The sequence below is a fragment of the Neomonachus schauinslandi genome, chromosome X (assembly GCF_002201575.2).
Source record: "Neomonachus schauinslandi chromosome X, ASM220157v2, whole genome shotgun sequence".
Classification (NCBI taxonomy): Eukaryota; Metazoa; Chordata; class Mammalia; order Carnivora; family Phocidae; genus Neomonachus; species Neomonachus schauinslandi.
In genome coordinates, this window is record NC_058419.1 from 40,639,660 (window position 1) to 40,664,442 (window position 24,783).

General features: G+C 39.0%; 1 protein-coding gene across 1 annotated transcript in view; it reads left to right on the forward strand.

Annotated features, from left to right (window-relative positions):
- Window positions 1-24,783, forward strand: part of MORC4 (MORC family CW-type zinc finger 4) — a 59,668-nt gene that overhangs the window by 11,354 nt on the left and 23,531 nt on the right. The window contains exons 2-8 of the mRNA XM_044911936.1: window positions 1,921-2,070; window positions 7,655-7,872; window positions 8,498-8,645; window positions 11,025-11,157; window positions 11,468-11,596; window positions 15,517-15,636; window positions 17,053-17,153. Coding sequence (XP_044767871.1) covers window positions 1,921-2,070; window positions 7,655-7,872; window positions 8,498-8,645; window positions 11,025-11,157; window positions 11,468-11,596; window positions 15,517-15,636; window positions 17,053-17,153 — 999 coding nt within the window. The remainder of the gene's footprint in view (window positions 1-1,920; window positions 2,071-7,654; window positions 7,873-8,497; window positions 8,646-11,024; window positions 11,158-11,467; window positions 11,597-15,516; window positions 15,637-17,052; window positions 17,154-24,783) is intronic.

Consider the following 24,783-nt stretch of genomic DNA (forward strand, 5'->3'; position numbering starts at 1 on the left):
CCGGTATGTTTCCGTAAAAAAAAAAAAAAAGCATCTAATAATGTTTGGGCAAAATTTGCAGTAAACAGGAAAGAAAGAAAAGTGATTTTGTGAGCTGATTCATTGACTACGCTGTTACATACACTTAGAATTGGGATGGATATGTGTTATGTGCTTGAGTTGTCAATGTTCATAAAATGTTAGACTTCCTCCTGTGTTCAAAGTTTTCAAAACAGAAATGATGCCCTGGCCATTGACACAGTAAAGATGTCAGTCTCAATGGCCCTGGCTTTCTGCCAGCAAGAGTGACTGATAAGTCCTAAAACAATTCAGGGCCTGCTTGCCAAGTGGTTTCCTGAAACAATGTAGGCAGCTTCACAGTGCTGAATCCTTTTGTCAGTTCCAGAAAAAAAACTGCCTCTCACACAAAGTAAAACACTGTATTTCTGATAAAGCCTTTATTGCACGTCAAACTTACAGTTCCTGCCAAAAGTTGGCCCACTTGATTTTCCACATGACACAAGGCTTTGGCCCCACCTAGTCCTTAAAGATCGACCCTACCAGACCTCTTAATTCCCTTCTGGGGCTCTTGGTGATGGCTTACTACTGTTCAGATTTTTCGGCTTACAGTTGGTAATGATTTTATCAATGGACACGGGCAACACCACTCTGGCCCTTGAAATCGATCCGTGTCTTGTTTTCATTGCGGGACATTCCACACATCCAAGTGGTTGTAACCGAAACTGTTGATTATATTTTGAATATGAGTAATATTTCTCTTGCTTGTAAGGGATGTTCCCAGCGGAGAACTGCCATGATTTGGACAGTGGTGGCAGGACAAGTACACACCTGGCGTGCTCTCAGCCCAGCCCTGTGGTATCCATGAGGTGGAAGGCTGCCAGGGGAAGGGAAAGGGGGTGGAAGGCAAGGTCTCTGGCTTGATTAAAGAGCTAGTAGGGACAGGAGCGCTTAGGGAACCCATCAGACACATGGTAAACCTGCCCTCCCACTCAGGCCAGCAAGTCCTGATGAGACTGTTGCAGTCCGTGTATCCGTGACTGACAGTCGTGTGACCTGGGGTCTGGGGCATGAAGATGTGGCTACTAGACATTGCCCCCTGACTGGGGGGGTTGTGGACTTTGCGCAGATGTTAGAATGTGGTTCTGTCTGGTGCCTTCAGAGTCTTAAATGATGAGCCCATTATGAAGACGGGACTCGGGAGGAATCGTGGAACTTTACCTACAGTTTTTTCTTTTTCTGCTTTAATTCTACCTTCTCTATTTAATGAGGGTGGGACAGCTTCACCTGTAAGACTATGACAGAGTACTTAAGCCGAATCCCTCCCCCTCTGTAAGCATGCTTCTTAGCATTCACTGGGATCCGGGCGGGCAATTAAATGTTTCAGTTTGAACTGCTAACTCTTTCAGTGCCTCTTAGGCCACAAACAGGGGTGGTGATGTAAAAAAAAAAAAAAAAAAAAAAAAAAAAAATTAGAAAAGTAGAAAATAAAATGTTCATGGATGCCCTGTAATGTGTGCAGTATGCACCGAAATTGCAGATTCAACTCTTCTCCATAGCCACCCTCTACCGTATGTGTTCATGAGCAGCAAAGTGCTAAAAGACAAGAAAGAAGTAATAAGATGAAAATGGAGCCAAATGCTTTGTGTAGAGGAGTTATTTTCCCCACAGACCCTGAAATGTGAAGGGAGAAAGGCAGACTGCAGTTTGTTATTATATGAAATCTAGAAATCAGCTTCATAACCCCATCTGCAGTTGTTATCTATTGTTCCCAATAACCCAGTAAGCGCACTAGCATCAAAGCTCCCTGTCCCCCACCTTTGGGGGCATCCACTTGAAGGGAATAAAAGCTAGTTTCTGTGTCTTGGGGCACTGAACTAGAGATTTTACTAAAATACGAGAAAAAGGGATCTAATATCACAGATTTCTACCTTTTGCAGATAATGCTGTAGATCCAGATGTATCTGCCAGGACTGTCTTTATAGATGTTGAGGAGGTCAAGAATAAATCTTGTTTGACCTTTACTGATGATGGATGTGGGATGACACCTCATAAACTACACCGAATGCTCAGGTAAAAGTGTCTTCATTCTTTTCCTCTTGTCTTGAGTTCATGAACTCTACTTAGGGCTTCATAATTTTCTTTAATATTTTCCTTTCCCTTTATTCATTCAGCAAATATTTATTGAGCATATATTATGTGCCAGGGCACTGGTGATGCAATAGACACTATTCTTGCCCTCATAGAACTTATGGTTTAGTTGGCAATTCAGACAGTGAAGCAGTAATTATAATAAAAAATGGTAAGCATGCTAGAAAAGCATAGGATGCAATGGGGACCAGCAGGGGAACCAAATCTGATCCAGGAAGTCAGACAAAGCCTCTTAGAGGAAGTGATATTTAAACCGAGATCTGAGGGTGAGTAGTAGAATTTAACAAGGTAAAGGAGCAGGGGGCAAGGGTTGAGGGTTCAGGCAGAGAATAGCAAGCGTAAAGATCTGCAGGCCTTCGCTGGCCTGAGACCTCCTCCAGATTATATTAGCCTGAACTCACTCTTAGATCCGAAGTATTGCAGTTGGGATGATTTGTGGGTTAGGACCATGAATATACCTGGGTATAACCAAGCCCCATGAACGATAAATAGAAGGCATTCATACACATAATCTTTGAAAGGTTTCACAATGGAATGGCAAAATTAGGGAATTTTCTCTTCTAACTGCTGAAGCTGGTGATAGAGATTTCTGTTGCCACTCTCAGTTCATTTAATTACTTTGAAAGGTTTGTAGTTGAGAATGTAAGTTTGTACTTGATTATCTCCACGTATCACTCAGTAAAAGATGAATGTTTCCTCAACTGCTTCCTTTCCTCTTCTTTTTTTAGCAGGTGAGGTTAATTACTCTCCATGTGGCTTCCTGAACTAGTGTGTGAAGCATGAGTAACAATGGAAGAGGGGTTCTGTGGAGGAGGGAGAGGACTCTGAACTATAAAAATGAAAAAACGTTCATTTGGTTGTAGTTCTCTTTAAACTTATTCTAATTCTATAACCCTGTTTACAGGGAAATCCCTTTGATCCATCAAAGAAAAGAAATGAAATTTGGGCATTAACCAATTAAATTGCATTGTTTTACCACTCGGCAGTCTGTGTACCTTGTGTCTCAGACCCTCATAATTAGAGGAATGTTCAAGGAAAGCTTCTGGAAGTGAGAGAAAGATGTGGCCAGTATGTTGGTGAAGGTATGGAGTTGGCCCTATCTTTTAATTTATAGCATTACTTTTAGCTCCTCAAGTTAGTATTTTATATTAAAAAATACAATTTTAGATGGGATGGAACCAAAACATTGATATGTCTAATTATGTATTCATGTTTCCCCTAAAATCACTTATTTCATGTATGTATTCATTTTTTTCCCCTAAAATCACTTATTTCTTTAGTAATTCCTTCCAACCACACTTTATCCCAGTGACATGGGTGTCAGATAGTGGGCCCAGCAAATCTTAGTGCCTTCCATTTTGTCTGTGGAACCTCATCTATGAAAGTCGGTGCTTATAGTTACAAGGCAAGAGAAAAGAGGGGGATGGTTTCAAAATAATCCCAACCATTTTTGTTCCAGATTCATTCAACAAATTTTTACTGAGCACCTATGTGGAAGTCACTGAAGATAAAGTGGTGAACCAGATAGACATCCTTGCTCTCAAGGGGCTGACGGTTTAGTGAGAAGGATAGAAAAGAACTGACTAGTAATACAACTAAATAGGTTATCTCACCTAGTGGTAAGTGCTATGAAGGAAGACTACAGTTTCTATGAGAGTATATAGTGGAAGGATCTAACCTAGTCTAGGGAGTCAAAAAAAGATCCCCTGAAAACGTGGCATTTGAATTGAAATATGAAGAATGAGTATCATCTGTTCATAATTTTGTTCCCTCCCCAAGGAATAAAACAGCAAAACAGGCAGAAACTTATTTAGCCATAGCATTTTTTGGCATTATCATACCAAATATCTTTCACACTAATTTGAGCTGGGCAATTGTTCTTCATATGAAAAACTAATTTTAGAGAATTTTTTAATGAGTCTTGGGTTAATGTATAGTATATGTACCAGATTTTTTTTTAAAGATTTTATTTATTTATTTGAGAGAAAGAGTGAGAGAGAGAGAGAGCACAAGAGGGGGGAGCGGGAGAGGGGGAAGCAGACTCCCCGCTGAGCAGGTAGCCCGATGCGGGACTCGATCCTGGGACTCCAGGATCATGACCTGAGCCGAAGGCAGTCACTTAACCAACTGAGCCACCCAGGTGCCCGTATATGTACCAGATTTTATTTGTGGTCCTATCTTAAACTTGAATGAGCTAGAAAGTCCCATTTATTTAAAAGTTCATTTAATCCAATCCTAACTCCTGGCCATGGATTCCATTTACCACAATTTTGTTATAAATAATTGAACTTTAGAGGTAGCTTTGAAAATTATTAAGTATGTTCATTTTTCTGGATTTGGTTAGGGACATATTACTTTTGTATAATAATAGAGGTAATTATGCAAAATGTTTAAGCCCACTGAAATTCTGCTTCACCAATAACATTCGTAATAATCCTATCCACATTTTCCAACTCTTCTTGCTACTCTTCCTATTTCCAGGCTAATAGAATAGTTATCTAATTGCAGCAAGTTTCTCCCATAAATACAAAATCCCAATGAAAATCAAATTAAGAAGGAAAAGCCTATCATTAAATTCCTTTAAAGTCCACAATGAATTCTCTTTAGCTTCTGGGGCTGGTGTGAAGCAGCTAGTCGAGATGTCCAGCTAGCTGTCCTTCTCTGCAAGGTAGAAAACCTCTTCCAAAGGTCAAGGATTAAAAAGAGCCACAGATCCCTGGATTAAAGGTATTTGCCACCTCTGCTCAGAAGTGCATTTCCTAGTAGGTCTGTTCTTCTGAAACAACAGCCAGAGAATAACTGTGCTTAGCAGTGTTCCATTGTTTTTGTTTTTTTTTTAAAGATTTTATTTATTTATTTGAGACAGACAGAATGAGAGAGAGAGAGCACATGAGAGGGGGGAGGGTCAGAGGCAGAAGGAGGCTCCCTGCCGAGCAGGGAGCCCGATGCGGGACTCGATCCAGGGACTCCAGGATCATGACCTGAGCTGAAGGCAGTCGCTTAACCAACTGAGCCACCCAGGCGCCCGTTCCATTGTTTTATATTCCATATTACGTCACCAGTATATCTAGGAAACAGCACTGCCTGCCCTCGTGTGTCCACGGATTCGCTGAGGTGTGTTTCATTGGTCAGAGTCCCAATTTAAATTGATCTCCTTGGATTCTAGAATCTTGACATTTTAAGGAACTTGGGAGTGAGCTGCTATCTCCCTGCATTCCACTCAGAGAGCTGGTATTCAGCCCCCCCCCCCCCCCCCCCCCCGGTGTGTAAACACTGCTGTCTCTTACACGAAAGGATAGAACAGGACTTAACTTAGGGAAGCTGCCTGTCCAAGCCAAGAGATCTCTGGAAAATTAGTGAGCTCTACCAAGCTATGTAAAATGCAGCCCTACAATTCTGTTCTTCATTGTGAGGGCTTTTATACTCGGTAGTTATTTGATCGGGGTCTGGCATCCGTTCCACAATTTTCCGTTAAATAGAATACCTAACACAGGAATGTAGATGGAATAAAAGAACACATGGGATGGGTTAAGTGGAACCTAACAACAACAACAACAACAAAATCCAGTGCTTCCGGCTCCTCTCTTCTCATTTTTCTTATCCTTTTCCATGTCTGGTTCTGGCTCTGAGCGATTACTTAGCTTCTCAACCTAATGTAGTCATTGGGTTTCTCCAGACTAAGTAACACCATGGGGATTTATACTTACAAAGGGAAAAGGGGGTGGTGTTAGATGGCAGAAGAGTCAGGAATGGCTGGGAAATTAAGGGAATTGAATAGATTCTCCCTATTTTCACCACTTTCCCTTACCCACAGAATTGAAGCTTGTGGGGCACTAGAGATGGTTTGAGTCCAAATAACCATATAGATTCATTTCGTGTGATAGGTAAGAATAGTATTTATGAGGAGCCCTGAGTTTTAGGTACAGCATTCGATCTGAAGTAGAGGTAGAAGAGAGCCCAGGACAGTTCTCCGAATGACTTCTAGAGTTAGTTTAAAATTAAGGTTTAAATGCTACTTTATAATTTAAAATATACTGTACAGACAGTATATAATTTAATCCTCCTAACGACTCCCATCTTTTCTAGGCACTTCTTACACAAGAGGATTAGGAATGCCTGAATTTCACCAGCTTCTATAAGTTTATTTCCCGGATTACTGAGGCCCATAGACGGCAGAAACTCAATGATCTTTTGGTATTTTCCAAGGAACTGCTGCCCTAGAAATTACCTTTTACTGTGGTTAGATTTATCTGTTGGATATACAGAGCTCCTAGGAAGTGTCTAGAAGGACATAATGGTTTTATTGTGTGACACTTTGAAATAGAAAATTACAAGCTGGTCCCTCTTTCTTAGGGAGTAAGCACAAGCCACAGCCTTCAGGAAGTAGAAACCAGGCACCTCAGCCCTGTTCCAAAGAGTAAGAGCCAAGGCCAAGCCGCTCAGCCGTGGCAGATAGAATGTCTCTTTTATTGATACTGGAGAAGCATCTAATCTGTAATCCTTCCTTAGACTGTAAACCATGAAGGCAAGAATCATGTCTTTTCGCGTCTCCAGCGCTTAGTACAATGCACAGCACATAGTAGGGACTCGGTAAATATTGATTGAATGAATGATAGCGTACAACATTGTACACTCTGTCTGGAGAGAAGCGGTCCTTAAAATTAGTTTTATTTGTGGTGAGAGAAGACCTATGAGGAAGCCAATCACTGTTTTCTGGATTTTGTATCTTTCATTTTTTTTGGTTCTGTTATTCTGTTGTGTGTTTGAATGGGGAATCTAAGCGAGGGAAAGGCCCTGGCGGCACAGATTGTCGAGGTGACGCAGTGAAAGGTCCCTAATAAAACGAGAGAGACCTCATACTGCAGCTGCCTGCCGATATTCAGCGAGGGACATACCTATTTTTATCCCTTGGCCACATTCCAGTGAACTGTCCCAGCAGATGGAGCAGAGGTTAAGAATTGGAAGGGTTATCCTCTGGGGGGAGGGTTGAAATTGTTAAGATGTATAACCTCTGGCTTTTCAGGTTTCTAGAGGGTGATCTAGATCTCATACTTCTGACCAGCGCCGCTACGCTATGGGTTCCTTTTGTGACCCGCGCTCAGGCGCACTCTGAGCTAACCACCCTCTTCACCCTGCCCTAACCTCACCATTAGCAGTCAGAGCCATTGCATCTCGACAGGAAGGGCAGCTGCCCACGGCCTCCTGCAGTTCTCCCTGTTAGTCAGCGGGAAGAGGCCATCTTGACGTTCGCCAGGTGCGACTCTCTGGTGGCGGAGGTGTCTGTGTGCACACACCAGCCACGCAGGAGAATCTGGGCCGTCACCTCAGGGTAATTTACTGTGGTTCTCACTTAATGGTTTTGCCCCGAGGTACCGAAAGGAAGAAAGAAGGAGTGACTTTTTATAAGTGTGTTTCATTCGTAAGCCATTCTGCCTGTCTTAGGATGCTTTTTACCTTTCTGGTTTCTTTTTTTTTCCTGATTTCTTTTTTTTTTGTGTAATTACAGCTTTGGCTTTACAGATAAAGTAATAAAGAAGAGCCAGTGTCCCATCGGGGTCTTTGGTAATGGTTTCAAGTCAGGCTCCATGCGGCTAGGAAAGGACGCTCTTGTCTTCACCAAGAATGGGGGTACTCTCACTGTTGGACTCCTATCACAGACCTATCTGGAATGTGTCCAGGCCCAGGCAGTTATTGTACCAATTGTTCCATTCAACCAGCAAAACAATATCCTTTCTGGAAGTAGCAGATGTTGGTTAAAAATTAGTCTGATCTGACTATTATGATAGAAAGCTCTTGTCTTTAGCTCAAATCCAGCTATCAAAAGTTTTCATATTTAAAGAGGTATTCAAGTGTCGTAAATTTACCTGGAATTTCACTGTATGAAATACTTTTAAAAATAAATGTACCATTGACAGAAGCTTAGAAATGTTTTTTAGTGTATTGAATCAGCTTATCTGATAGCCGAATGGCACGTTTCCCTATACCTAAGACAAGCTGTGATTTCTGTTAGATGACAGATTGTCTTGACCCAAGCAGCACAGCAGTAAAATTTGAACTCATTGCTTCCAAAGAGGCTAAAAATTCAGCCTTTGATCTGTTTCTTAAATAGCCTTTGTTTACACTGTATCTTTGAAGCTGTAGTCTGCAGGGGTAATCGATTTTGGTGTTTTGTCTCTACGACCTTTCTCCCTTTTCCCCCTTTCCGGAAATTTCTTCTATAGCAATAATGCCCATGCTTCCGACTGTATGTCTATATTTTGTCTAAACATGCAACCCAAAAGGCAGATCTTCCTAATTTGACAGCATCCTTTTAAGATACTAATTTTTCTTTGACTGTATTTGGTTTTACAAAAAATGATTATTACTGAGGATTCCTTGCCCAGCCTAGAAGCCATCTTGAACTATTCAATTTTCAACAGTGAAAATGACCTGCTCTCCCAGTTTGATGCCATCCCAGGCAAAAAAGGCACTCGGGTTCTCATTTGGAACATCCGCAGGTATAGTATCTCAAGGGTGATAGAGTCAAGTAAGCAAAGGTAGTATGATGAAGGACATTTTCAGAAATCTCTTTAGAAAAGCAGAGGGGATCAATTTTGATACATATTTGTGTCTCTTTGCATAGCTTTCCTTAACTCTCTTGGAACCACAGCTCCCGTTTGAGAAAGTGGTTCTTACTGGTAAAATGTGGAGCTTGATAAAGTGGAGCTTGATAAAGTGGAGCAGTGGAGATAAAGTGTATCCTGAGGCTGTTGCCACAAACAATCAAGACAGTTCAACATTATTCTAAAATCTTCAGAATCCATTTTGAATATCTTATATTCATGGACATTGTTTTGAGAGAGGATAATGATAGTTATTTTACATATTTGACAATGGCAATGAAGTATGAAAAAGACAAATTAGAATAACAAAGCACAACATGATCTTTAAAAATAAGGACCTCTTGTGCTTTCAGAGTAGCTGGATTAGAAGTATGAAAATCCTTGAAGCATGTAAATTTGAACTATGATGAGGCTGGCTTCACATCATGCGTTGAGAGCTAATAAAACCATCTAGAAATACTCTAGGATGTGTCATCATTTGTTTAATCTTGTCGTGTCAAGTGGAATACATTTAACAGTGTCCACTAGAGACCACTAGAGAATCTAGAGACCTTTTATATAAAATAGAGGGGATACGGGTATCTTTAGTAGAACAGGGTATCAGATGTATTCATTCTTCTTTTCCTCCTTAGGTGAAGTATTTTGCCTCATTTCTTAGCTGGGTAAAACTATATAAAAACTATGCTGGTTTATACAGAGTACTTTCAGTTAAAAAGAAGAACATAAGGAGGTTTTTTGTTTTTTTTTGTTTTTTGTTTTGTTTTGTTTTGTTTTTTAAATACACATTAGTAATTTAGATCCTCCTGTGTCCTACTGGGAAAAATCTCAAGTAATGTAACTTATATTATAAAGGATCATTTTCCTGTGGTGCTTCCAGTGATTTAAACATATTAGACCTTTTTCTTTGTACATTGTTTTTCAGTTACATGGTATTAGGCGTTATGTGAATAAAAGATTCCACGGTCAAAAAACTGTGGGAAAAGCTGGCTTGAACAAAATTTACCATGTTGCTTTATTGCAGGACTTCTCAGAGGCTTTCATATGCTAATGTCATTTCAATCTGCATTGAAAATGTTTAAGAGAGCAATATAGTATGTGGTATTTCCCAATTAAAAAAAAAAAAAAGTTTCTCCAGACCCCTTTTCCTTGAATGGTGAATGGTGAGGGGCAGGGAGGACAGGGAACCTCCTCAGAGTATGTGTGAGAGTGGGGTGAGGTAGCAAGTATCTGAAATATGCTGGAAAATTCAGAATATACTATTATAGTGAGGTGGGCTTCATACAGACCATAGTGGCTCTGGTCCAGCCCTGAGGAAGGAGCTACATTTTCAACACAGCAGCTCTGAGCTTGTGGAGCCTGAAGTGTGGGGGAGATGCTACTAGAGCTTGAGGTGGCCCTGAGGGCCAGCAGTTGTTTCTCAGTTTTATTCAGTCATACAGCCCTTATTACTTATCTCTTATTTAAGAGTATTTGGGGGAGCTACGATTCCGCAGAACAGACTTTGGGAACTGTTGTTCTGACATACATGTTTGCTCGATAGCCCATCATTTGTTTTGAGTTTTTTCCAGGAACAAAGATGGGTCTTGCCTTTTTACCCTGGCAGTTGTTAGTGATCTAGTCCAGGGTCTTGGAATGGATCAAAGCTAAGTAGCCCAAAAGGATTATGAAAAGAAGAAAGATCCTTATGAAAGGAATATGAGTACCATTATAGTTAAATGATAATTCCAAAAATGATATTCCAGAGGACTAGCAGATACATGCTGTTTCTAGAGCGACCTTTTTTTCCCCTTGAAGAAATAGGATTAAATCTGGGGAATCTTGGTATTTCATTAGTCCTTATATCATTGCTGAAATCAGAAGTAGGTTTTGATTCATTCCTCTATTTATTCAGTTGGAGAAGATGATGCTGAATGACCTACCCAGCAACACCCAGAAAGTTGGGATCTATTTTAAGATCCCACTGTGAGGGTAGCTGACATCCATTTGATTTATCAGATCAGACATTTCCACCTTCCCTTTTTTTTTTTTCCTTTTCTTCTGTACCTGGCATCACCACTTCTATGAAACATAGTCGATTTGTTTAGACTGGGAATACCTCTAAATATTGTGTGATCTTCAAACCAAGTAATTTATAGTTCCTTTGCACTGATAGTCAGGGAAAGAAATAGGTGTCTGAGTTTTGGCTCATATTGTTTCTTTTCTCTTGGGTTCCTAGTGCATTTTTGTCCTTTGGAGCCAGTATTTGTTAGATTGGTACTTGTCTCTTTTACCCAGAAATAAAGATGGAAAGTCTGAGTTGGACTTTGATACAGATCAGTATGACATCCTGGTATCAGACTTTGGCACAGAAGAAAAAGAGACTGGCGGTGGTACCTGTGAGCTGCCAGAAACAGAGTATTCTTTACGGGTGAGTAAGAGTGGGTTTTCTTCAACAATGAGAGGTAAGAGGTCTTGTAACATGAAAATATTGTAGAACAAGATGTCACTTTAGTTAGATAAAGATGACCAACTTCTCGCCCTGTGCTGAGATTCCTTTTCACTATCTCCACTATAGCTAATACAGTCAATAGCACTTAAATGCGGTAGTTGACATAACAAGGAATAGAAACTAAGCCAGATCTTTGCCCAGAATAGATCTCAGTCACTAGCAGTGTTTTACGAGGCTGTCAGTAGAATTGACAATGTCATATAATAATTTTCCCTTCACTGTTCCATAGGCATTTTGTGGTATTCTGTATATGAAGCCACGAATGAAAATTTTTCTGCGTCAAAAGAAGGTGACTACCCAGATGATTGCCAAGAGCCTGGCCAATGTAGGATATGATTTATATAAACCTACCTTCACAGTATCCTTACAACTACATAAAGTTGACCTCTTCATTTCAGGATTAGATTTCCAAGCTGGCATAGGAAAACAAAAACCTTTCTTTTTCCAATTGAAAATGTGTGTTATAATACAAATCCTATTACAGTATATTCTTTTATTTTAGAGAGAGAGAGAGAGAAAGAAAGAGAGAGCAGGGAGGAGGGGCAGAGGAGAGGGAAAGAGAATCTCAAGCAGGTTCCACGTGGAGCCCAACATGGGGCTTGATCTCACGACCCTGAGATCATGACTTGAGCTAAAATCAAGAGTCGGATGCTTAACTGACTAAGCCACCCAGGCGTCCCTACAGTATAGTCTTTGAGAAGGTATTTCTTTTCTTTTTTTTTTTTTGGAAGGTATTTCTTAAATCCCAATCGATGTATCAGTTTTATCAGAAATCACCTGGAAATTATTAAAATCATACAGCATCCGTAGATTTTGGAGATTCTGGTTCAGTAGATTCTGAAATCTCTTTTTTTAATAGGAAATATTTATTTATTTTTAAATCATCAGGTAATTCTAGTGAGTAGCCAGGTTTGAGAATCTCTGCAATAAGGAATGATCCACGCTCTTTGGTTTTTACTGGAATTTTGTTATATGTTACATTGACTGAAATAAGCAAATATTGACTAGAACTTATTAACCTTTTGGGCATAGTATGGTTTTTGTTGTAACAAGTCCAGACTTACATTGATGGAAGTTAGGAGAGTGGAAATTAAAGGTTGATTTTCTAAGGTGAGGTAAATCTTCAACAGGTTTGACATGGATTTCCTGGTACTTGTCATAATGGCAGCTACTCAAAGGAGTAATTACTGATTTTCACTTCTACCCCCCATTGCACTGGGAATGGATTTCAGATACTTGAGAAAAATCTTAAGATGAACTATGGAAATGGGGTCCATCTCTGTTGATGGCTTTTGGGGCAAAAATAAAGTCTTTGAAAGGGTGGGAACTCCTCTAAGCGGTCGTGAAGAATTGCTCTTATAATTTATTTTCTAGTAATTAAGCACAGCTCTTGGCCCAAGAAACATGTTCACACTCGATTTGCTTTATCAAAGGCATTACCTAGTTTGCTTTGTCTTTCTTCCCCCATCAAAAATTAGAAATTGTTGTTCCCTTTTTTAAAAGCTGTGTGAGTCCTTACTCATAAGTCAATTGATTTTCTCCTTTTTTTTGGAACACATACCTTCTCTACTACAAAAGCTCTTTTTTTTTTTTTTTTTTTTTAAAGCCCATGTTAACAAATCCAGAGCTAGCATTGTTACATCTGTAGGTAAATTAGTTGTCATATCACTGTATATAGGCTAGGATCTTAGTGTCCTAGGTTTAACAGAGCCAGTTTTAAAGAAGTGCTTTCTAACTACTGTTTCAGGGGATACCACATTTCTGCCTCCAGCTTCTTTCTTTTGTGCGTATCAGAGGGAACTCCTATGCAGTGTTAAAAAACAACATTCTCCTGAGTAAATTTGAAGATCTAATTGGCTTTATTAAGTGATTCGTGATTAGGGCAGCATCCCATCTAGCAATCTAGCAATTAAGAGATGTTCCCAGAAGCTGTATAAAATGGAAGGTATTTATAGGGTGGGGCCAAAAGTTGTTAGCAAAAGAAAAGAAAGGATTCTTTTAGGCCAGGTCATCTTCTTTTTGTGGGAGAAGGGAACAGCAGGGTTTTTATCATGTACATAGTGCTGATCAGGAAATTTCAGACTGACTCTTGAAAGGTCATACTCCTGGGATTGGTTGAAACCATAACTAAGGCTTGGTTTGTTGTCTTGCAGGGGCAAATGATTCCAATTTGGACTTGTTTTTTTTTTAAGATTTATTTATTTGAGAGAGAGGGCGCGCATGCATGCGGGGGAGGGGGGGCAGAGGGAGAGAGAGAATCTCAAGCAGACTCCCCGCAGAGCAGGAAGCCCCATGCGGGCTCAGTCTCATGACCCATGAGATCATGACCTGGGCCGAAATCACAAGTCAGAGGCTTGACGGACTGAGCCACCCAGGCGCCCCATTTTTTCTTTTTTTTTTAACAGCAGTACATTTGATATGTATTTCAGTCCTCCTTCCCATTAAACTAGTTACCTTCACCTATTAGAATTTGGGCTAAATGAATTCACTATAGACATGAGTGAAATGAAACTCCTGATAAAATTTCCCCCGGAGGTCAGTGAGGGACAAGATCACTGATGTTGACTTATTTATTCCTCAGTTATCAAAGGCCTCTTTTCTCTTCTTGTCCTTTCTCCTTATACTAATTTGGGGAACCTCCTACCCCAGTGTACTCCCACCCCATGATTTAGAATTTTAAAAGCATGCAACAGAAGAATTTGACATATCTCTAAAAATGTTAATTTTATGGTATAGAGTTTTGGTCTGTTTGTTTTGGGGAGTTTGTCCTGTTTTGCTTTTTCATTGGAATAGAGTCTTATCTGAGGTTAGATTGGAACTTCTGGAGCCCAGAACATATTTTCTGAGCCAAACATTACTGTGTTAGGTACCCACTTGTATGATGTCTTTGTATCATACCTGACCCATTTGTTACATGGATTTGATGTGAGTAGCTTATTACGTAGGGGGGCAATGGAGATCATTTTTTGAATCAGTAACAAATAAATTTTAATTCATTTGGACTTGAAGATTTCTTAGTATTTGTTTTAATGAAAATTTCAGTTTCTCTGTTCTCCCCCTTTGTCTTTCTCCCTCTCTTACCTTGGTTTTTAAATCAAATAGAACTTGCTAAAAACACATCATGTTCATTTTTTACGTATCATAATTCGCCTCATTTCATCTATCCAAGTTTGTTCACTTCTTCCCATGAAATATATTGCAACAGGACTGTTCATTGTCCTTTTAACTTTAGAGGTGATTTTGTTCTTGGTGCTTTTGCTTTCATTGTGTTTTGTATGATTAGCAGGACTTACCTTATTGCTTATACAGTTGACTCTTGAACAGTGCGGGGATGGGGTGGGGTTAGGGGCACCTGCCCCCTGCACAGTCGAAATCTGAGTGTAACTTTTGACCCCCCCAAAACTTTACTAATAGCCTGCTGTTGGTGGGAGGCCTTACTGATAACATAAACAGTTAACATACATTTTGTATGATATTATATACTGCATTCTTAGAATAATATCTAACTTTTTCTTATTTTATTTGGTACTTCTGGGCTGCACGATTTATTTGTCTGTGAGTCTTTAAAAATTGTCACAAATCTCCAAAAATTTTTCTGATGTATTTATTGAAAAAAATCCACGCACAGGTAGATCTGTGCAGTTCAAACCCATGTTGTTCAAGCGTCAACTGAACTTGTGTGGATCTGTGTTGTACTAGTTACAACTCTTGTCTTACCCAGCAGCAAACTGAGCAACTTAGCAAGGGTTAAGAAATGTTTTGTGATTGTTTTTGAATTTTTAAACCACTGATGGTATTTTAGTGTATTTTCCTATACTCTTTTCTCTGCATGTATTTATGTATACATATTTTTAGATAATGCTTATTGTTACATTGTGAACATTTCCTAATGTTACCAAATATTTTTCAAGGACATAATTTTAAGGGGTACATAATAGACCACATGAATATACCAACATTTATTTAGTGATTCCGTCATTGTCAAACATTTGAATTATTTGTTTTTCTGTCGTTATAACTAATTGATAAATCTCTGTAACTTGTTAACCTTTATGGGCTTTCCTGACTGTTTCTCTAGGATAAATTCCTGGAAAGAGAATTGCTTGGTCACAGATTAAGAATATTTTTAAAGCTATTGCTACAGATTTTTTAAACATCCCCTGGAAAGGGCATACCAATTTCTATCCAGTGGTATTTGATGTGTTTTGCTATAACATAGCGCAAAATGTTGTCTGCTAAATCCCTTGGCGTTTGTCTCCTTAATGATTTTCTTCTCAGAATAAGCAGGTGAAAATAACTTTTGGGTTCTCTTGCAAGAATAATAAGCAGTTTGGAGTAATGATGTATCATAACAACCGACTCATAAAGTCTTTTGAGAAGGTGGGATGCCAGGTGAAGGTGAGTGGTTAATGTTTCCTTGTCATAGAAGGCTGAAAAGAGGAGGAGGAGGATTTAAAATTTGCAAAGAGTATAGACTCATTAATGGCTTTTACTCCCATCTTATGATGGTTGTTAAATCTAATCCTGGAACTCTATGTTACCAGTGAGCTGTCTTTTGTTGAAAAGCTCTTTCTACTTCTCATTCTTCACAGTTGATCATTCCAGGAGCTTTACTCAGTGCATTTTCTAGGTAGCCGTTGAGAAGAGATAGTATTAGAACACCAGCAATTTTGTCGTGTGTATCAGTTTATTAGTGTTTAAGGTAGCTCTTTCTATTTTCTTGGGGAAACAATAAGGCATAGTAGAAGAAGCATAAAATTTAGTGGTTGATGACCAGGATTTGAGTTCTGGCTTTTCCACATAAAAGCTGTGTAACTTTCACTACATTGTTTAATTTCTATGAGGTTCATTTTCCTTCCCTGTAAGATAGAAACAACAGTAATAATTTTACCTGCTCTGCCTCCTCTACAGCTTTACAAGGTTGAGAGACTTAAGTGGGATAAAGTATGTGAAAATACTTGATAAACTGAACTGTACAAATTATTACCATCATCTTTAATGTTTTAATGGCAATTTAAAGTAGTAATACCCGCAAGTGTCCTACTCATTCCTGTTTTACAGATAAGATTGCTAAAGCATGAAGAATGATAAACCGCTTTGTAGTACACAGTAGGACAAAGTTACGTATGATCCAGGACAGCTAGTTTATAGCTTGTGTTGCTTTCCCTTGTTATATCCTCTTTATACATACAACTCACATTTGTATGCCAGTCTAATTACACCTGGACTTTTAAAATCTCTTGTATCAGCTTGCCATTAATAACCACTGCAATTCCACTCCTTCTAGTAATTGTTTGGTAGCCTACATATATAAAAATTACTTATTGTAATAGAGTGTCATGTTCCCACAGCATCCTTAAAATCATTTTTCGGATGAAGTTTGCTTCCACTCCCTAGAACAGTAGTACATAGCCTTGATTTTTTTTTTTTTTTAGCATTGTCATTCTTTGTTCAAAGGAAATCTTATGGCCATCCCATAATATACAACGGATGAAGGTGGAAGTGTGTGTGTGTGTGTGTGTGTGTGTGTGTGTGTGTGTGTGAGAAGTAGAGATGGCAATTAATCCCTGGAAAACCCTAGAGAATCTACAGATCGTAGTTTGAAAATCTCTGCCTTAGAATTGGTCAGAGCTTCCAGTTCAGTTTAACACTTGCAGTGTGTTGAAGTACATTCTGAGTATTTCTCTAGATGTTGCTGTACTTTCCTTGCCTTTGAATGTTATGTAACCTTTCTATGACTGCTTAAAACCAAAAGGAAATGCCTCCAGACAATCAACAGTAATGTAAGTGTTGAAATTAATATTTTTTTCGAAGCCAACCCATGGAGAAGGTGTGGGAGTAATTGGAGTCATCGAGTGCAATTTCTTAAAACCTGCCTACAACAAACAAGACTTTGAGTACACCAAAGAGTACCGGTGAGTCTCTCCCAACCTGACGTGTTTCTGATAGTTTCTTCAGATACGATTCTCTTCTATTCTCTGAAACCTCTAAAACCATCTCTAAAAGCCAGCCAGATGAGTTAACTGAGAATTCCTTCAAATCAGTCTTCCAAGATTAGAGATAAAATGATTTGATTTTTCAATTAAAACTTACTGATACATGATAGAGCCCAGTTGAGATAAACCTTACCTTTAAAAAGTATGGGAAGAGCATGGGAGTCATTTCATAAAATACTTCTGGTGAAACAAAGAGTTGGGATTGATCCTAATGAAAAGGGATGAAAGGATCTGCAGGTATCGAATATGTTGGGGGAAAAAAGTCACAGTTTGAAGTTTGTTCCAAAAGAGTTTCTTGAAGCCAGTGAACAGATTGAGAGGAAAGCAGCGGGAGACATGTGTTTTCATAGAAGCATCTAGATTTCATAGGTGAGACGAGAAAAGAATAAAAAAGGAACTTGACATTGAGGCTGAAGCAGCAAGGATATTTTTAGAAGACAAAAAAAAAAAAAAAAAAAAAAAAAGGAATCAATAAAGCCAGGATAAAATAGTTTGTTGTAAAACTTTTCGGGAGGGATGGATCACTCATTCCTTCTTCGCCAAGTGTGAGGTATCTCCTATGTGCTAGGTACTAGGGACAGAAGAATGAAAGGTAAGAATCCTTGATGCCTATGAACAAATGGGATGAGATATATGCAGTTGATAAACTCACATACCTATAAAATAATTGCTTCAACGGGGGATACATGCAAAATGGGAAGAGCCTTTAAATACACCTAAATGAGTCACGCAAGGCTTCATTCACAAAGCAGATTCTATTTGAGCTTAAACTTGAAGGAGAAATTGGAGTTTGGAAATAGGGCAAGGACATTCTAAGCACAGGGAAGGATGGGTGCAAAGGGGCAAGCGGTGTTCTGGGAGTAAGGAGAGAGAAGGTATGAGGACATTTGGTATCGCTCTCCTTGAAGCCTCAGTAGCAAATTTTAGTGTGGGGGGAAAAGTATTTCCCCAAATCTCTTTTGGCGTGTACACAAAAAATGTAATAAAATTAGTTAACTCTTCTACCTCAATTTATCAGAAACCATAGGAATTTTAGGTTTAGTGCTTGAAAAAGAGCTGTTTGGATGGCAACGCTAAATTAATTTCGGGGCAATAGATTCTTGATCACTAGGGCTACTCAGTGGGTATGGTAACTACCTGCCCTCCGTTTAAGTAAAAAGACCCTTTTAAATGTGAGTCTGGTCTAGAGCAGAGATCTTTGACTGGGACTTGACTCTTCAGAGTGAAAGCTTAGAAATGACATTGGTTTGACAAGTCTCAGAGCCAAGTCATTCTCTTTCTCTTGAGTGAAAGGAACAGTGAATTTGTGGTGATTAACCGAATAGTTAAGATTTGTGAAATCCAAATATTAGATATTAAACATCACTTAACATCTTTCTTATATCCTGTCACACACACCCCCATCTACCTTTTAAATTTTAGAGGTATTAGACCTTGGCTTGTGATGTTTCGTTTCAGTATGATGAGTTTGAGGTGGTTGCAGGGGATTCAAATAGAGCTATTCCATAGACAGTAGGTTTATTTAGGTATAAACATCTAGGATTTTTGCCTTAAGTAGCTTAGTATCTGCTACACATTTTATTAAAAACAGGAAACTAGTATACTATCCTGCATACAGAGTCTTGAGGATAATAAATTTGCATGACTTTTTTTTTTATTCTTATGTTAATCCCCATACATTACATCATTAGTTTTAGATGTAGTGTTCCATGATTCATTGTTTGTGCATAACACCCAGTGCTCCATGCAGAATGTGCCCTCCTCAATACCCATCACCAGGCTAACCCATCCTCCCATCCCCCTCCCCCCCAAAACCCTCAGTTTGTTTTTCAGAGTCCATCGTCTCTCATGGTTCGTCTACCCCTCCGATTTCCCCTGCTTCATTCTTCCCCTCCTGGTAACTTCTTCTTTTTTCTTAACATATATTGCATTATTTGTTTCAGAGGTACAGATCTGAGATTCAACAGTCTTGCACAATTCACAGCGCTTACCAGAGCACATACCCTCCCCAGTGTCTATCACCCAGTCACCCCATCCTTCCCACCCCACCCCCCACTCCAGCAACCCTTTGTTTCCTGTGATTAAGAATTCCTCATATCAGTGAGGTCATATGATACATGTCTTTCTCTTTTTGACTTATTTCGCTCAACATAATACCCTCCAGTTCCATCCACGTCGTTGCAAATGGCAAGATCTCATTCCTTTTGATGGCTGCATAATATTCCATTGTGTATATATACCACATCTTCTTTATCCATTCATCTGTCGATGGTCATCTTGGCTCTTTCCACAGTTTGGCTATTGTGGACATTGCTGCTATAAACATCGGGGTGCACGTACCTTTTCGGATCCCTACTTTTTTATCTTTGGGGTAAATACCCAGTAGTGCAATTGCTGGATCATATGGTAGCTCTATTTTCAACTTTTTGAGGAACCTCCATACTGTTTTCCAGAGTGGCTGCACCAGCTTGCATTCCCACCAACAGTGTAGGAGGGTTCCCCTTTCTCCGCATCCCCGCCAACATGTGTCGTTTCCTGACTTGTTAATTTTAGCCATTCTGACTGGTGTGAGGTGGTATCTCATTGAGGTTTTGATTTGGATTTCCCTGATGCCGAGCGATATTGAGCACTTTTTCATGTGTCTGTTGGCCATTTGGAGGTCTTCTTTGGAAAAATGTCTGTTCATGTCTTCTGCCCATTTCTTGATTGGATTCTTTGTTCTTTGGGTGTTGAGTTTGATGAGTTCTTTATAGATTTTGGATACTAGCCCTTTATCTGATATGTCATTTGCAAATATCTTCTCCCATTCTGTTGGTTGTCTTTTGGTTTTGTTGACTGTTTCCTTTGCTTTGCAAAACCTTTTTATCTTGATGAAGTCTCAATAGTTCATTTTTGCCCTTGCTTCCCTTGCCTTTGGCGATGTTTCTAGGAAGAAGTTGCTTTGGCTGAGGTCAAAGAGGTTGCTGCCTGTGTTCTCCTTTAGGATTTTGATGGACTCCTGTCTCACATTGAGGTCTTTCAACCATTTGGAGTCTATTTTTGTGTGTGGTGTAAGGAAATGGTCCAGTTTCATTCTTCTGCATGTGGCTATCCAATTTTCCCAACACCATTTGTTGAAGAGACTGTCTTTTTCCATTGGACATTCTTTACTGCTTTGTCGAAGATTAGTTGACCATAGAGTTGAGGGTCCATTTCTGGGCTCTCTGTTCTGTTCCATTGATCTATGTGTCTGTTTTTGTGCCAGTACCATACTGTCTTGATGATGACAGCTTTGTAATAGAGCTTGAAGTCCGGAATTGTGATGCCGCCAGCTTTGCTTTTCTTTTTCAACATGCCTCTGGCTATGCGGGGTCTTTTCTGGTTCCATACAAATTTTAGGATTATTTGTTCCATTTCTTTAAAAAAAGTGGATGGTATTTTGATGGGGATTGCATTGTATGTGTAGATTGCTCTAGGTAGCATTGACATCTTCACAATATTTGTTCTTCCAATCCATGAGCATGGAACGTTTTTCCATTTCTTTGTGTCTTCCTCAATTTCTTTCATGAGTATTTTATAGTTTTCTGAGTACAGATCCTTTGTCTCTTTGGTTAGATTTATTCCTAGGTATCTTATGGTTTTGGGTGCAATTGTAAATGGGATCGACTCCTTAATTTCTCTTTCTTCTGTCTTGTTGTTGGTGTATAGAAATGCCACTGATTTCTGTGCATTGATTTTATATCCTGCCACTTCACTGAATTCCTGTATGAGTTCTAGCAGTTTTGAGGTGGAGTCTTTGGGGTTTTCCACATAAAGTATCATATCATCTGCAAAGAGTGAGAGTTTGACTTCTTCCTTGCCGATTTGGATGCCTTTGATTTCTTTTTGTTGTCTGATTGCTGTGGCTAGGACTTCCAATACTATGTTGAATAGCAGTGGTGATAGTGGACATCCCTGCCGTGTTCCTGACCTTAGGGGGACAGCTCTCAGTTTTTCCCCATTGAGAATGATATTACCTGTAGGTTTTTCATAGATGGCTTTTATGATATTGAGGTATGTACCCTCTATGACTATACTCTGAAGAGTTTTGATCAAGAAAGGATGCTGTACTTTGTCAAATGCTTTTTCTGCATCTATTGAGAGGATCATATGATTCTTGTTCTTTCTTTTGTTAATGTATTGTATCACATTGATTGATTTGCGGATGTTGAACCAACCTTGCAGCCCAGGGATAAATCCCACTTGGTCGTGGTGAATAATCCTTTTAATGTACTGTTGGATCCTATTGGCTAATATTTTGGTGAGAATTTTTGCATCCATGTTCATCAGGGATATTGGTCTGTAATTCTCCTTTGTGATGGGGTCTTTGTCTGGTTTTGGGATCAAGGTAATGCTGGCCTCATAAAATGAGTTTGGAAGTTTTCCTTCCATTTCTATTTTTTGGAACAGTTTCAGAAGAATAGGTATTAATTCTTCTTGAAATGTTTGGTAGAATTCCCCTGGGAAGCCATCTGGCCCTGGGCTTTTGTTTTTTGGGAGATTTTTGGTGACTGCTTCAATTTCCTTAGTGGTTATAGGTCTGTTCAGGTTTTCTATTTCTTCCTGGTTCAGTTTTGGTAGTTGATACATCTCTAGGAATGCATCCATTTCTTCCAGGTTATTTAATTTGCTGGCATAGAGTTGCTCATAATATGTTCTTAAAATTGTATTTCTTTGGTGTTGGTTGTGATCTCTCCCCTTTTGTTCATGATTTTGTTGATTTGGGTCATTTCTCTTTTCTTTTTGATAAGTCTGGCCAGGGGTTTATCAGTCTTGTTAATTCTTTCAAAGAACCAGCTCCTAGTTTCGTTGATCTCTTCTACTGTTCTTTTAGTTTCTATTTCATTGATTTCTGCTCTGATCTTTATTATTTCTCTTCTCCTGCTGGGTTTAGGCTTTATTTGCTGTTCTTTCTCCAGCTCCTTTAGGTGGAGGGTTACGTTGTGTACTTGAGACCTTTCTTGTTTCTTGAGAAAGGCTTATATTGCTATATACTTTCCTCTTAGGACTGCCTTTGCTGCATCCCAAAGATTTTGAATAGTTGTGTTTTCATTTTCATTGGTTTCCATGTATTTTTTTAATTCTTCTTTAATTTCCTGGTTGACCCATTCATTCTTCAGTAGGATGCTCTTTAGCCTCCATGTATTTGAGTTCTTTCTGACTTTCCTCTTGTGATTGAGTTCTAGTTTCAAAGCATTGTGGTCTGAAAATAGGCAGGGAATGATCCCAATCTTTTGGTACCGGTTGAGACCTGATTTATGACCTAGGATGTGATCTATTCTGGAGAATGTTCCATGGGCACTAGAGAAGAATGTGTATTCCGTTGCTTTGGGGTGGAATGTTCTGAATAGGTCTGTAAAGTCCATTTGGTCCAGTGTGTCATTTAAAGTCTTTATTTCCTTGTTGATCTTTTGCTTAGACGATCTGTCCATTTCAGTGAGGGGGGTGTTAAAGTCCCCCACTATTATTGTATTGTTGTCGATGTGTTTCTTTGCTTTTGTTATTAATTGGCTTATATAATTGGCTGCTCCCATGTTAGGGGCATAGATATTTACAATTGTTAGATCTTCTTGTTGGATAGATCCTTTAAGTAGGATATAGTGTCCTTCCTCATCTCTTATTACAGTCTTTGGTTTAAAATCTAATTTGTCTGATATAAGGATTGCCACCCCAGCTTTCTTTTGGTGTCCATTAGCATGGTAAATGGTTTTCCACCCCCTCACTTTCAATCTGGGGCTGTCTTTGGGTCAAAAATGAGTCTCTTGCAGACAGCATATCGATGGGTCTTGTTTTTTAATCCAGTCTGATAGCCTGTGTCTTTTGATTGGGGCATTGAGCCCATTTACATTCAGGGTAACTATTGAAAGATAGGAATTTAGTGCCATTGTATTGCCTGTAAGGTGACTGTTACCATATATTGTCTGTGTTCCTTTCTGGTCTATGTTGCTTTTAGGCTCTCTCTTTGCTTAGAGGACCCCTTTCAAGATTTCCTGTAGGGCTGGTTTTGTGTTTGCAAATTCCTTTAGTTTTTGTTTGTCCTGGAAGCTTTTTATCTCTCCTTCAATTTTCAATGACAGCCTACATGGATATAGTATTCTTGGCTGCATATTTTTCTCATTTAGTGCTCTGAATATATCCTGCCAGTCCTTTCTGGCCTGCCAGGTCTCTGTGGATAGGTCTGTTGCCAATCTAATGTTTCTACCCTTGTAGGTTACATATCTCTTCTCCCGAGCTGCTTTCAGGATTTTCTCTTTGTCTCTGAGACTCGTAAGTTTTACTATTAGATGTCGGGGTGTTGACCTATTTTTATTGATTTTGAGAGGGGTTCTCTGTGCTTCCTGGATTTTCATGCCTGTTTCCTTCCCCAAATTAGGGAAGTTCTCTGCTATAATTTGCTCCATTATACCTTCTGCCCCTCTCTCTCTTTCTTCTTCTTCTGGGATCCCAATTATTCTAATGTTGTTTTGTCTTTATGGTATCGCTTATCTCTCGAATTCTGCCCTCGTGATCCAGTAGTTGTTTATCTCTTTTTCTCAGCTTCTTTATTTTCCATCATTTGGTCTTCTATATTACTGATTCTCTCTTCTGCCTCATTTATCCTAGCAGTTAGCACCCCCATTTTTGATTGCACCTCATTAATAGCCTTTTTGATTTCTACTTGGTTGGATTTTAGTTCTTTTACTTCTCCAGAAAGGGTTTCTCTAATAACTTCCATATTTTTTTCAAGCCCAGCTAGTATCTTCAAAGTGATGATTCTGAACTCTAGATCTGACATCGTACTAATGTCCATATTGAGTAGGTCCCTGGCATTCGGTACTACCTCTTGTTCTTTTTGTTGAGGTGATTTTTTCCATCTTGTCATTTTGTGCAGAGGAGAATAGATTAATGAGAGAACAAAATGCTACCAGAGTAACCACGTCCCCAGGAAATATACTCTAAACAAATCAGAAAAGACCTGAAGCAGTGGAAAAAGAAACAGAAAGAGAGAAAAAAGAAAAAGAAAAAAAAGAAAAAGATAAAAACAAACAAAAATAAACAAAACAAAACAACAACAACCAAAAAAAAATCAGAATGTGATCAAATATGATCAGGCTGGTATATAGATCAGTGCCACACACTAGATTTGGGGTGTATTTTGGTCTTTTAGAAGAAAGTGCCTCCCAAAATTTTAAAGAAAGAAAAACTTACATATGTACAAAGATAAGGGTTGATATGATGAAGGGATGGAATATGACTCTAAAGATGGAAATTATAAAAAATTTTATAAAAGGAATTGATAAGAAGTTGTTTGAAAAAAGAAAGAAGAGGATTTAAAAAAAAGAAAAAAGATAAAAAAGGGGAGAGAATGTGATCAGGCAGGGGAGTAGAAAAAACCATATACTAGAGATTTAGGGTATATTTTAATCTGTTAGAAGAAACTATCTCAAAATTTTAAAGAGAGAACAACTTATATATATATATATGCCAAAAATACGGGTAACTACTATGAAGGGATAGAATATGACTCTAAAAATGAAAAATAAAAATGTTT